This window comes from Camelus ferus, chromosome 10 (assembly GCF_009834535.1).
Source record: "Camelus ferus isolate YT-003-E chromosome 10, BCGSAC_Cfer_1.0, whole genome shotgun sequence".
NCBI classification, from domain to species: Eukaryota; Metazoa; Chordata; class Mammalia; order Artiodactyla; family Camelidae; genus Camelus; species Camelus ferus.
The window spans coordinates 45,246,837-45,261,490 of NC_045705.1; the positions used below are offsets into that span (position 1 = coordinate 45,246,837).

The 14,654-nt window shown below is 37.5% G+C and overlaps 1 protein-coding gene across 2 annotated transcripts in view; it reads right to left on the reverse strand.

Annotated features, from left to right (window-relative positions):
- ZDHHC13 (zinc finger DHHC-type palmitoyltransferase 13) overlaps positions 1 to 14,654 on the reverse strand; it is a 47,200-nt gene that overhangs the window by 10,995 nt on the left and 21,551 nt on the right. For both annotated transcript variants that reach the window (XM_032488878.1, XM_006195105.3), the window contains 6 exons: positions 13,181 to 13,343; positions 12,736 to 12,861; positions 9,502 to 9,635; positions 6,280 to 6,380; positions 1,421 to 1,545; positions 477 to 539 (listed from right to left, as the gene is read on the reverse strand). In XM_032488878.1, the coding sequence (XP_032344769.1) occupies positions 477 to 539; positions 1,421 to 1,545; positions 6,280 to 6,380; positions 9,502 to 9,635; positions 12,736 to 12,861; positions 13,181 to 13,343 (712 nt within the window). The remainder of the gene's footprint in view (positions 1 to 476; positions 540 to 1,420; positions 1,546 to 6,279; positions 6,381 to 9,501; positions 9,636 to 12,735; positions 12,862 to 13,180; positions 13,344 to 14,654) is intronic.

A 14,654-nucleotide genomic window follows, 5' to 3' on the forward strand; every position in this document is an offset into this window, starting at 1 on the left:
CACTGACTGAGGGAAATGAGGCAGCACCTCAGAGCAGAATGAGAACTGCACCAAGGAAAAGGGAACCCAAGTTACATTTCTGGCTCTGCCAATAATCTGGGGAAAGTTATTTCTTCCCTTTAGGCTATGAATCCTCAGTTGCTAAATTAAAGGTTTCAATAAGTGGTTTCTAGGGTCCTCATGAACCTCCAACTCCAAGTTAGTTCTAATATATGCTTCATGGCAGGACAAAGCAAATAAAACAAAGACATTAACCACAGGCAATTTCAAGAGATTATAAACATCATTCTCCCATATATTCAAGGCAGAAAATTGTTGACAGTAATGCAAAAATTAAACAAACAAATTTTACACCTGGTAAAAAGAAAGGTGTATAAAGATACCATGAAGATTTGACAAATGCTTACATACGCGATGTAACCAAGAATCTGCTTTTACTATGGGAAAAACAAATTATAAAGAAAAGACTCACTCACAAGACATGATGTACAAAATGTTCTAAAGTCCAGAGAGCCGGTCTCTGCGAGAGTGATGATATTCTGAAAGACATCAAGTGTGAACTTAATGCTTACGTTTTACTGGGGAATGGATGATGCCTGGTTATATACCATTCTCACAGCTCTCTCCAAACTGAGGTAGCTAGAAAAGCAATTAGGAAGGCTTGCCATCTTATAATTCTGTGCTTGAAATATGTGACTTTTCAAGGTTGCATTTTCAACCATAGCCAATAAATTAGAATGTACAGAAACTACACCCCTACTTCCCGCCATGAATGGCAACAATCTCCCAGCCCTAATCTGCTAGAGAAAAATAAATACACACATATACACTCATAAAGAGGAAACAAAAAACACCTGTATACATCAGAACTAACGGTTATAAGCACCAAAGGCACAGCCTTTCAGTAACATTAGCTTTAAGTAACAAAGAAGACAACAGAGCCTCCCCAAATTCTAAATGTTCACGAGCAATGGAAGACACACCGTATCATCTGACGTCTTCCTCACGTCCGAGGAAAAGAAGGGGCATCTCTTTAGCCAGTAAGGAGAAGGACTCCCCTTAGCCCCTGCCTAGATACCCTCCATGTGTTTGATGGGGGAACTTAAGCTAAAAAATCATTATGTAAGTATTATTACAAAGAAGTAGGAGCTTATATCTACTGATGGAAATTGTATCTGAAAAAGCCTTGGTAGGATATTACTGTAATAGAAAATAAAAATATTTTTTAAACTTTCATATAAATAAGCATGACAGCGGAGAAATCTCATTTTGCTGATTTAATCAACATTCATGTCACATCTATTAGGTGCCAGGCACTGGAGATGCAGCCCTGGCAAAAACCAACATGGCTGTGACCTTCTGTAGTTTACATGCCCTCCTATTTTAAAAAAAAGTCAGTAATATTACAAAAAAAACTCACCATTTTCTTTTCTTCTTCAGAAGCCTTAGTGAAGCCTGGATCAGTGGCCCAAGTCTTGTAGAAAAAGTAGAGGAAAGCTGTTATGCTGAAAATGAAAACAAAATAGACAGGGGTGCCACCTAGATGTTAAAGCCAAGTTAAGGAACATATCAGACTTCCAGTAAAAATAGCATAATTATGATGTAAGCAAATTTTATCACTGGTGCCTAAGAATCTCTTTCCCTACATTCTAGCCTCACCTTCCCTTATGTACACACAACCCTACCCTCAAAGCTGGCCCTATCCTATGTTCTAATCCTATAGGAATTGGCTCATAGTTGGCTAATAATTAATCTCTTCTCATTAGTTGAAACTCATAAAATGTTGATAGGAATAGTTGCAATATATGAAGAACCTCCTAAAAACTGAAAAACCTTCCAGATCCAAATAAGTTAATTTCTAATGGTGTAACTGTGGCTTTCCTGTGAGTATCTAAAACAATATTTTTCGATCATTTCACCAAAATCATTAAAAAAAAACCCAAACCATTTAATTCAGAGATTCCAACTAAAAATATTTCCCTATATATTAGATAAACGCTTGCAAAACTTTCCTACTGTAAAGTTTATAGTATAACTTAATCCTCGTAATTGTATTAGGTTGAGTTAATCTAGAAACAAAAGAAAATGCTCTCCTTGCAAAGTGATTACAGATCAAATATCATCTGGAAAGGCAGATATTATGAACAAATTAAGATAAAATGATTCAAGGGTAAACATTACCCACTTTGAAGGGTTTCTGAAGTGGTACAAATTCTTTGTATAGGAAGTAAAATTTTGTTCCAGGGGAAGATATATGGATGCGCAATAATAGACCAATACACCACGAGTAAACAGTTCTCCTTGCCCAGTTTAAGTCATTATTGACACAGGAACTGTATCTGCCTTCCAAGGTTTTGCTAAGATGTCTTGTGCCAAACTTCACAGTGGAAAAGGTGGCCATAAAATACACTCTAAACCCTTGCTATTCAAAGTGTGGTCCACGGACCCATGCACATTATAGTTTGAAAAGCACTCCTCTAATCCACAAAAACTAGCACAATCACATCTGGTTCAGGGAGACAGGAACAAATCTTGTTGGTTTAGCTTATCAGTTTATCTGCAGGTGGGCCTGCAGGGGTTTAAGAAAGAGATAGGCTCTGAAAAAGTTATGTGAAATTGAAATTTTAATTCCCATAAAATTCTGATCAACACACATGACACAGTGTCAAAAATATATTCAGTTGAATCATATGATAATCTCACATTGAGTGGACTGAATTTAGGGCTCCTGTTCTGAATAACCTTCAAAACAAATCCCAGGAGAATCCATGGACTCTCACCTTTCAAGTAAGCTGCATTGTACTACATTCCTTCACAGAAAATCCAGACATTCCTTGCTTTCGTGCCCTTGCTTTGTGTGGTTCATTGCCCTCAAGTGCTCCTGACTTCCCCTCATTTACTCCTAAAACCACACTTTCAGGATGTCCAAGTCCTAACTGCCTTCAAGGCCTGACTTATACCCTCCCTCCCCTTTAGGTCTTTCCTGATTCCCTACAGAAAAGGATTCTCTCCCTTCCCTGCACCTAAGAATGGTTATTCTACGGCACTTAGCCTGGTTATAGTTATTGTGGACACCTCAGCCTCCCCTGTTAGCTTGTGACCCTTCTGAAGTTAAAAAATTTCTTGACGTGGATCTAAAATCTGCCTTTTGGTATCTTGGACTAACTGGTTTTCCTTCTTTAGCTCCTTTTTCTACACTGTAGGTGTACATTATGGCTGTCTTATAGATATACCCTACAGAAGCTGATTCCTCTTCTGTCCAATAAATTGAGTGCTCATTCTGTACAATGTACTGGCTTCCAAATGACAGGCTTCCAAACACTAGAAATCAGAAGGCAGAGCTCACACCTCCATGGTAAGCAGCAGCAGCATTTCTCATACAACACGGTTTTCTGGGTACGTTTCTCTGTTCCTGCTCACACTTGCCATTGTCTCTTTTAAAAGAACAGAATTTGAAACAGAGCAATTTTTTTTTTTTTTGCTTGGACACTCAAATGCTCCTTATCTATCAGTGGACACATTAGCTTCCTTGAAAGCTGCAGCACTACCCACACTGAACTTGTAGTCAAAGCCCCTCCGGCTCTTCTTCACTTGACCCAAAGCTATGTCATTCTCACCACAGTGTGTGTTTCTACACCCTGATTCTCTGAAACCCAGTATGTAAGACTTCACATGTATGCATCCTTCTTAAACTTAAACCAGTTATAGCTGGAATAAAAAATGTAATATTCAGTGGTTCACCATCTCTTTCCTGATTCTTAATCTTACTTCCAAACTCATCAGTAAGGTCCTGTCTCTCTCAAACCCACCTCATAAAAACCAAACACATTATTGCTGAACGTACAAAAAGCACCAGAAGAAACTGAAGAGCTAAACTAGAGCTGCTCGTAAAATTAATTCCAACATGTAGCCTTCCCCACAGATTTTATTCATATGAGTAATTAGTAACAATAATAAAACAATAGGAATTATTTACAGAATGCCAATTATGCAATGGGGACTATGGTCAGCACTTCACAGACATCACAGCATAGTAATCCTTGCAGCCATCCTGTGAACTTGCTACTGTGAACCCCAATTTACAGAAAAACTGAGACTCAGTGAAGTTTTTTGCCCAGTGGTATATAACTTGTAAGAAAAGAAGCCAAAGCTCCAATTCATTCTGTCTGATTCCAAAGACCATACTCTAGGGACACAGTGCCCCAGACCCTCTTCTCATGATGCGCAAGGTGGCTGCGGGGATGGAAGCCTCATGCAACCCAGACCTGGCAGCATGGGACAAGATTAGTACACATGCTCAGGATGGGTCATTCCAGGGCAGGACCTCAGTGCACACCCACAGCAGTTCAAACAGAATTGAACATTCAGCTTGAAAAACACTGATCTGATGGTGCCACCTACTGACCAACATGCTCTCACCAGCAGCAGACTCATGTGAGTACTTGGATCACATGGCTTTATGCTGTTTCATAAGAGTAAAATACCCCTCCTGTCGACTCCAACATCTGAAGATGCTGTCTAGCTATGGAAATCAAATCAGCTCTTCTGATGTAATGGCATCTTCACAAATAGTGAACAGCAGTAACCTCAACTGAATACTAACTTGAATACTAACTGAATATCTCTGTAATTGAAGTTTTGCAACTACAGTGGAGCTACATTTTTGTTAATATTGATGCTGCAAATCTGAAATAATTCAATGCAAAAACTACCTCATTTTGTGCAAATTCAGAAATAATGTGAGTTGCCCAAATATTAAAAATTCATCAAGAAATACAATTTTAAAACCATACTTACTCCATTGCACATGAGTTGGCAAATAAAAATATCACCTAGCCCTCTATTATGTTAATTACCCTAGAATTTACCAACCTCGGCATTTCTACAAGTGATCGAGTATTTTTATATCACATAATGATATCATCCCAGCCTTTAATAAGTGGTGGTAGCAAGGCTAGTGCTTAAAAAGCTGCCCTCAAGTCAATAATAACAAGACAAAGGTTAAATTAATAAAAATCTTTTGAAAAAAGTCAAGGGACCTCCATGTCAAGTTATGCCATTCATTTAGACATTTAGACTAGAAAATGTCTAAAAAATATTAGAGATAATGCTCAGAATTAAAAAGCATCATCAAAGTAAAAGCATGCTATTGTGATAGTAGATGTATGTATGCACTCTGAGAACCACATGCCTCTCTCCCTTTACATTTATTCCTATGAAAAAATATGCTTGAATTGAGTGTATGCATCTCTCTCCTAAACAGTATTCTTTATTTTCAAATGTGCCATATCAGAAAGAGAAATAACACAGAATTAAAGGAATATGCTTTAAGGTACATATCTACCACGTCCCTTCTTCTCCTACCCGTAAGGAAAGCAAGGCTCTAATAGCTTCCTAGGGTCCCTGGAAGGGGAGAAAGGAGCCCTGAAAGAGGCAAGAATCTCGAAAATTGGAGAAAATTCCTCCTTCCTAATGGGAGCTACAAATAGCTATAAACCAAGAAGTAACCCCTATCCTCACTTCTAGGTAACTGGGCTTGGCCAATCCTAAAAATACAATACACTCCTAAGCTAGACTTGGCCTGGGGACCCTCCTTCTCAGGAATAAGCCAATTCCTTAAATTGTTTTTTTAAAACCATGGGCTGCCATCCATTAATTAATAGGTCATGAAAGAATTAAGTGGGCTATGACCAGCATTTTTAAAAAAGGAAACAGAATAGGATAAAGTAACAAAATATCAGAGTAAAGCACACATTAGGATTATTATTTTCTGAAACTTGTTTCACATATGTTTTGGGTGGCAATGCAGATCTATTTTTACTGTGCATTGACAATCACTGCCTTGGATAACAACGCTGCACTGACCGTTGCTAAGGAGGACACATTTCCTCCAATATTCCTCCCACATGAGTCATCTTACCCAGAAGATTTATGAACCAACTATAACTGCTGACCAAGTTAAAAGAACCGTCTGACCTGAAAAAGAAAATCAAGGCACTACAACAAGTTTCTATGTATCTAAGTAAAACAACTCATTATATTTTTCTTTCCTATGAGTAATAAATACTAGACACCTGCTGTTTCCATAGTGTACTCTGAGATCATTTTCAGAATTGAGTAGATTCTCAACATTAAACATCTTCAACCAGAATCATTAAATGAATATAAATCTGACTTACATTCCCTGGATTTCTTCTAATATCTAAATTTCTAACAATGGCATCACTAATTTTTAAAAGCAAAGTGAGATATGCATTTAAATTTAAGCTTGAAGGATATCAGGAAAGAATAAGATAAGCCAAGTCACAAATATCCAAAAAATGGAACTTAGCAGAAAGACTGTCGGTAAGTACACAAGGCTCTTATAGCTGACCAAGAACCTAAAAGAAAAAAGGAGAAACATAGGTATTAGTGAAAACAAGTACGAATCATATTAATTTTAGTTCTAAATCCCCTTAAATAATAATAGTAATAATAATGATGCCCTCACATAACAGCATTCACTTACTGAGTGCTACGTGCCACTTTCCATGTGGTAACAGAGTGAACACCATCATCACCCCACTTTCCTTGTGAGAAAACCGAAGCACCACGACTCTCAAGTGAATGCTCTAGCTCTTTTTTTGAAGCTCCAATGGTGTCATAGTGAATGTTCTAGTTCTTATAACTCATACATTATTTCATTCCCAACAACTGTATATTTTCAATGAATCTTTTATTTCTATTGAAACATCATACTTGTATTTCTTTTTGGGGAGCATATCGTATTTTCAAATACTCCAAAATGTAAAAGTTTAAATACTTGGGAGATTCACCTTCACATTTAACAAGCTTTGTTCTAGAGGCTAGAAGGATATTTTTGAAATATACTGATGCACACAACCTTGAGCACTTTCATCCCATAATCAGCTTGAGAAGCAGACACTCAATATAAAAAGATACATAAAGCCTAACAGTGACACAGTCATCAAACACCAACCATCTCACTTGGGTCACAAGCAACTTGGAAGCCCACATATAACTTACTCAAATGTTTAACGCCATAGTTTAAAAAGAAAAAAAAAAATCTGCCTTTCACATTAAATACTTAATATAGCAAATCTATGCATGAATATAGTTTGCCTGGATCTACTTTAAAATTTATACCAGAAAAAAACAATGGTTGATGATGGATATGACAGGGTTTTTAAAAAGCTATCAAGACCATAAGCACAATTATGGTGAAATAGTATTTGAGAAAAACTAAAGACCTCGAACCTCAGGCACCCAACATGCCACCAGGATAGGCCACATGGAGCCCACGTGACCTCCACAGCATGGCCTGTCTGAGATTGTGCAGCAAAATGTGTTTGACCTAGTTAAGTGGTGCAGTAAACTACCTGGTTGGTAAGAGCCTGCTACTATGGCCTGTCTACCTCTGATGGGTGTCTCATAGCAGCCTGGATCGATAAGCAACCTCCTGTGGAGCCTAGTAATAGTGGCAGTTTACAGCTGCTCACCTCCGTGAAACTGGGACTCTACAAAGTGGGAGAGAGGAAAGCAGTATGGATAAAGCTACCATATGAATCTGTCTCTCATTTGAATTGTGCCTGTATGCTAAGCCTTGTGCAACTCACAAACCAAAGTTTCCATATAAGTTTGTAATAACGTGGGTTTCTATTAAAACAAACAAAATCTCAAATGCCCCTATCTTAGGTGAGTAGATATTGCTAGTCTTTGCTTTCTCTCTGCAAGAAAAAGAAAAAGTGATGATTGTAATTCAGCTTCTAATTTATTTGAAGAACAAGTCAATTCAGTTAGTGGAAAACAAATGAGTATCTCTAAGTTTTCTGAATAGGAGGCAATTTTAGGCATTTTGCTATTTTTCAGAAATTTGAGCTTTTATTTAACATTTTAATTCTAATTCACTTCCAGTCTTCTGTCCTGTTCTTGAGTGACCAAGGAGTAAAATTCCTCTAATGCTTTGTCTTCTGTTATGACAAAAGCAGCTCATGCTTCTACAAAATGCTGGTAAGCAAAAGAAGGACATAGGAATACTATAATCGACCCTGAAGTGAGCAACACTCCATTTCCTTTTAGTCTTTTCTAGGCATCATTGTCGTTGCATTCTCTTTCACTCAGTGACTGAAAATGTTCAACAGGAGAGACAAGTGTCCTGCTTGTTTGGGTCTCACATTGTAGGAAACGGTGACTAAGAGTCATGAAGAAAACACAATGGAGTGACCCGGAAGAGCCAGTCAGGGACATTGGAACTGAGTCCTGAGTGACGTCTCCCGCTGGGCAACAATGTGGTATCAGAACACTTCACACAGGCACAAGCAAGAACCAGGGCTCCGGGTGGGCATGAGCTTGATGTGTTCTAGAAAGAGAAAGAAGCTCAAGGGCAGTGAAGGGAAGAGATGTCAGAAGGAAGGGAATGAATCACATAATACCTCACAGGCAAGGAGTGCGGGTTGCATTCTGAGAACAAGGAAAAGCCACTGGAGGGCTTGACATAGGGAGAAAAGACAGAAACCGGTTTGCTTTTTGAAAAGACCACACTGATTGCTAGGTGAGGACGACCTGTAGGGGGACAAGAGCTGGAGTCAGGAGACCAGTTAGGAGGTTGGTCTGGCTGAAGAGACGGAGATCACAGACCAACTGAGGTGGAGCAGGAAGGCCTTGGTAATGCGCTGGGTGTGGGAGGTAAGGAGAAGGGTAGAAAAGAGGAGGACAGCAATCCGAGGGTGACATCCATTATTCCCGTGAGGAACTGGATACCACTCTTCTGGGAAAGGGAGGCGTGAAGAAGAGATTGGGGTGTGATGCGATTATTGAACACTGTGTGTCAGCCAGGGGTCTACCACGGTATGCATATAAATCATGAAGCAGGCACTGTCACAATTATCATCCTCATTTTATGAAGATGAAGAAACTGAGGCACAGAGAGGTAAAGCAACTTGTTCAAGGTCAGACGGCTGTGTGGTAAAGCTTGACTTGAACCCAGGCACTCTAACTCTTAACCAGTGACTATATATAATCTTGCATGAATAGTGTCCAAAACTAGAACCATACCATAGTTACTATTTTATAACTTCTTATGATTTAATTAAGTTGTTTCAACTAAAAAACACTAAGAGTAAAAATAACCAGCTCAAAATGAATTTAGGTTTAGAAAAGGAAACAACAAAATTTCTGAAAAATGAGCAAAAATACCTCAAAATGCCAAATAGTTACAAAAATCTCCCCATTGTTCACCAAAACTAACAATTTAAAAGGTGAGCTAGGTAGGATATTTATTTTCCACCAATTGTCAATTCATTTGAATTACTGGATTGACCAATTTGCTTCCAGTCAAATCATATGCCACCAAAGCCCTTCCCTCTCACCCTGAGGATATTTCTATGTGATAAGTAGCATTCATAGTTTAATAAAAATATCTGATTCCAGCCAATTAATAATAGAAATAAGCACTCAGATTGGAAATGTGATAATCAGTCTTACAAAGACTAATATACACACCTTGGAAACAAAGATGTCAGAAAAAACAATGTTACTAGAAGAGATCCTTTCAAAAGCCAAGAATCTGAATTGAAGTCCAGTATGTACCCAACGGCCCACATGGTAGTCACAGAAAGCATCAGCAGCAGGAAGAGCTGTTAAGAGATTCAGAATTTTGAAGGATTAACTTTATGGATTTTTATCTCCTGAGACTCTAATAATAATTAGTTCAATAGAAGAGCTACTTCCTAAATATATTATACAATAACAATTAATACAACAGCAGAACACAGTTTTTTTTCCGAAACTGCTGATTGACAAATTTGAAGTTTGAGAAATTCCAAATCCTGCAATCTTCTAAAAGCCTTACATTTTATAAAATGTGGTTTAAACATGTTTTGTTTTGTTTTGCTTCCTTCCACTCCAAGAAATGGCAGTCTTTTGAGAAAAGTGTTCATGATAGCTGAGATTTAAAAAAAAAATAATTTCTTTCAAACAGCATTATATGTAAGAAAGCATAAAGCAAGACAAAAAGACCACACAAAAATCAAAGCACCCAAGACTCAAAGGAGAGAATACAAGAGTTCCAACCTAGGTACCAGATGGGGCTATCCCCTAATAAAGAAGGTTAGAGGGAACAACTGTGCAGAAAAGATGAGTTTCATTTAGGGCATCTGGAATTTTAGATGCCTACTGACTAGGAAACAGCCAGGAGTCAGAAAAGCAGACCAACCATGCAGAAGAAAACTTGGTATTCATTAGTGTACAGGTGGGAAAGTTATGAATGAACAACATCCCGAGGAGTGTGTACAGGTAGAAAGGGACAGAATTTTGGCCAGCAGAAACTTTTAAGGGGAACAAGCTACACCCAAAAAGGTAAGTAAGAAAGAGTGATCAGTGTGAGCAGAAAGGCAAGATGAGGGCAGAAGAAAGGTTCTAGTAAAGCCAGGGAAGAGAATTTCAAGAAGGGAGTGGTTCTCAGTGTCAAATGTCACATGGAGGCCAAAGACTGAGACACATCCTCAGGATGCTAATAATTCAGGTTTATTCTAGCAAAAATAAAAGAATGAAACACCCACAGATCATCAGTGGGGCTATCTGCATTGAAGCCAGGTGCCACACCTACGCAATGCAGTCCCTTAACTGCAATATACATGACCCTGGAAGCAAGCAGGGCTCTTGCAACAGCAAAGGAGGAAAATATATTTGCCCTATCTTCTTCAATTTTTGCTTTTCAAAGCCCTATTCTGAAGATGGATAATTTCCCATGATATCAAACCTTTAATATGCCTCTAATTCTAATTTGCATAACAAAATGCACAAGTTTAGATTTTTTTCAAAAGGTAAACTTAGAATCTATAAGCAACATAATCTCAGAACACAAATAAGAATTAAAGGTGGATCTCAAAATTTTAATCCCAGATATAACATTCAAAGATAAGCCACACAGTTTACTCATTCAACAAATATTCTAGCGCATACCCTATACTAGGCACTGCTCTAGGCACTTGGAACACAATGAATTTACAATTAAATTCACTGTACAATCATGGAGCTTAAATTCCAGCAGGGGAAGACAGACAAATGTACTAAGTGAATTTTATGGTATATAAAAAGCTGGATCACACAGAGCCTTGTAACCATTGTAAGGATTTTGGCTTTCATTCTGGGAGAAAGGGGGAGACATCACAGGACTCTGAGCAGATGAATGATAGCATGTGACTTACATTTTAAGATTCATCTGGCTGCTCTGTTGAGAAGACATCAGAGGGGAGTAGGGGCTGGGAGATGTCAGATAGCTGCAGAAATCCGCATGAAAGATAATGGTGGCTGGACCAAAGTGCCATGGTGAAGTAGTGAGGAGTGTCAGATTCTGGACATACGCCGAGGGCAGAACTAGCCATTATGTTTTTCTGATGGACTGGATACGTGGTATGACAGAGAAAAGGCAAAGATGACTGGAGAGTGGGATGTGCTACCAACTGAGATGGGAAAAGCTGTACACAGAATAGATGGGGGCAGTGGAGAGATCAGGAGCTCAGTTTTGGATTTGTTATGCTGACAATGCTTAATGGACAGTGAACTGGATAGATCAAGTAGATAACTGAATATACAAGTCTGGAAAGGAATGAACTACAGATAACTTTGGGAGCTGTCAACATATAGATGGCTTTTAAAGCCATGGAAGCACATGAAATCACCAAGGGAATGACTACATTGAAGAGAAGTCCAAGGACAAAACCCTGGGGCACGCTACCAATAAGGGGTGGGGGGGGAAGCAAGGGAGTTGGCAAAGGAGGCTGAGGAGTAACTTCTCTCTCTCTCCCTCTGCATACCTAACTGCAAAACAGGTGTAGTATTCATGATGACCCTCTGCATAGAAATCTCATGCCTGTTAATTTAGAATCATTCAGGTAGGGGATTGTATAGCTTAGCAGTACAGTGCATGCTTAGCATGCACAAGGTCCTGGGCTCAATACTAAGCACCTCCATTAAAAAAAGAAAAGAATCATTCTGAAAGTATAACTACTAATTATTATCAGATAAGATGATGCAATCTATCATGGAATTAATTCAATACCCCATTTTAACAATTTGAATTATACTCCCTGTTATGACTTAGATTGTGTTGGGCATTCATGAGAGTAAGTTGAACATCCTGACTTTTTCTATCACTCCGTTCACTTTTAACTTTAGAAGAACACCACCCAGAAGAACTGCCAAATTAAAAAAAGAATAAAATTGGGTTTCACCTCTCGGAATTCAAATGTTTTTTATTTAATGAAGTAACACCATATGCTTGAAGTTTGCAATACTGTGATTTTTAAAAGTCTAGTTCCTCACAATTCTAACAAAATGTTTTGAATGTTACTATCTTCCCTTTGAAAAAAATTTTAATAGGAAAAAGTTCTTTAAGAAAAGCTCCTATTAAATTTCTGTGCAACAAGGTATTTTTCCTTTTGCTTCTCTAAGAATCTAAATCATCTGTGTTTCAGTTCACTCATTAAATACATGTGGAAGTATGCCATGATATACACAAGGTAACATGTGGCTTTAGAGCCATCTAGCTAAGGACCAACAATAAATTGCCAATGAAAGTGCCAAATTTCCAACTTTCGGTTATGGGATATATAGAAAAGATTTTATCAGGAGATACAATGCAGCACTAGGCCAACTCTCTGGTGCCTTAAAAAACAAAGACAAATGAACAAAACAGTTCTCACAGCCCACAGAATAGGCCCTGTATGAAAGTACCTCGCATTTCTGCAGCCACCTCCAAAGTCTGAAGTTTTTGTTGGCTCGCATTTTGGCCTCTGTTTTTAGCATGTGAATAATGAGCCGATTTTTGTTTTGCAGAGCCATATCAAGGGGTGTTTCTCCCTAAAAAAAAAAAAGAGAGAGAGCAATGTTGTGTCAATTTCTGGTGTACAGCATAAGGCTTCAGTCGTACATGAACATACATATATTAGTTTTCATTTTCTTCGATTATATTTTTGATATAGCACAGGTGATAAACATTTTATTTAAAAAATCACCAGAATCATAGGTTCAATGTATTTATTCCAAGGGCAGCAAACTATTATTGTTTATACCTATCTTGTGGTAACTGAAAACGTATGTATAGCTTATCTTTATGTTAATGTACCAGTCTACTAACCGTAGATACAATAAACTAAGGGAGATAAAAACCTGGTCATACCTTAACATTTCGGATATCCAGGCTAGAACCAGCTTCTAAGAGTTTATCAACAGCATTAACATTTCCTGCTGCAACTGCCCAGTGGAGTGGAGTGTTTTGGTGTATTTTATCAACGACGTTTAGAGAAGGATTAAACTTTAAAAGAAATCCAGTTGGTTCTGGCCTGTCTCAAAACAATAAAATACCAAGGGGTATTAGAAAAATGAATGATTTGAAGGGTAAATGAAAACAATGACCCTGTCAATGAACCAGTTGGTAAGTATTCTGAAAGCTGAGGAACTTCCCTGTGCAGAGTTCTATTCTAGGTGTTAACAGGAAAGGTGCAACCTCCTTGCTCCAAGAGATATCTATTAAATGACAGTCTGCTATATAATGTAATTTTAACATTAATACAGTAGAATAATTGCTTTTGTTTTTCAAACTTTTCCTTTCATGTTGTTCTATTGGCTTTTTTTTAAACTATGAATTTAACTTTGGCCTACATTAAATGCTAAGTTATTTATCTAATTAAAAAATTAAATGTAAAACATTATATTTGTAAAGATAAACCAAAAGCTAAGTTCACATTCTCTTTCCAGCCAATTATTACATACAGTGGTATAAATACTGCCCTAAAAGATTTGTTTATCATTGAAAGTTATGGACTTGAAAGCAGAATTCAATAAAATATTTTTACTTCATCTTCAATACTTTCTCTTCTTTCATGACTACTCAAGAGATTCCTTTAATAAAATGATATACTACTTTACTTATTCTATCCAGATTTGTAAATGTTACACTTAACTTCAGAGTTATCACAAAAGATAACAAAATGCTTTTTGACAAAATTCTACCCCCAACCCCACCACTCCATGAACAAAAAGGAAATTGCATCAGAACTAACTCAGTTCCTAGGAAAGACGTCCTAAGTAAAAGCTGAATCAGAAATTAAGAAAACACTGGAAACAATACTGATAAAGAGCAAACTGTAGTGTGTATTTGAATAAAAGAATACCAGAAGCTGGGTAATATGGTGTTCATTAATCACATGTATGTGAAAAATAAATACACAGAAAAACTTAAATATGTACCTGATATGAACACATCAACAGACTATTTTCATAGATTAGTTACAATTAATATTTTCAGAGCAGTCAACAATGTTAGAGAATCTCAAAATTCACTGTTTTCTGGAAAGCATATTTATCATCTAGATGTCAAATTATGGGAGCATTTAAACTTGTAGCCATTCTTGAAAAATGTAAACTAAGAACTGGAAATCATGTTAATAAGTATATGCTATGGAATCTCTACCTGTTCTGCAAAAAATTTTTTCTTATTAGCAGCTTTCAAACTTTTCCCCAAAGCTATCAGAAAAGAGAAAATTTATTTCAATGGTGCTTCTCTAACAACTCCATTAAAAGTCTATATCATAGTCACAAGATAGAAAACCTTATTTTCTTCTTCTTCAGAATGTTGTATCATTTCACATAGA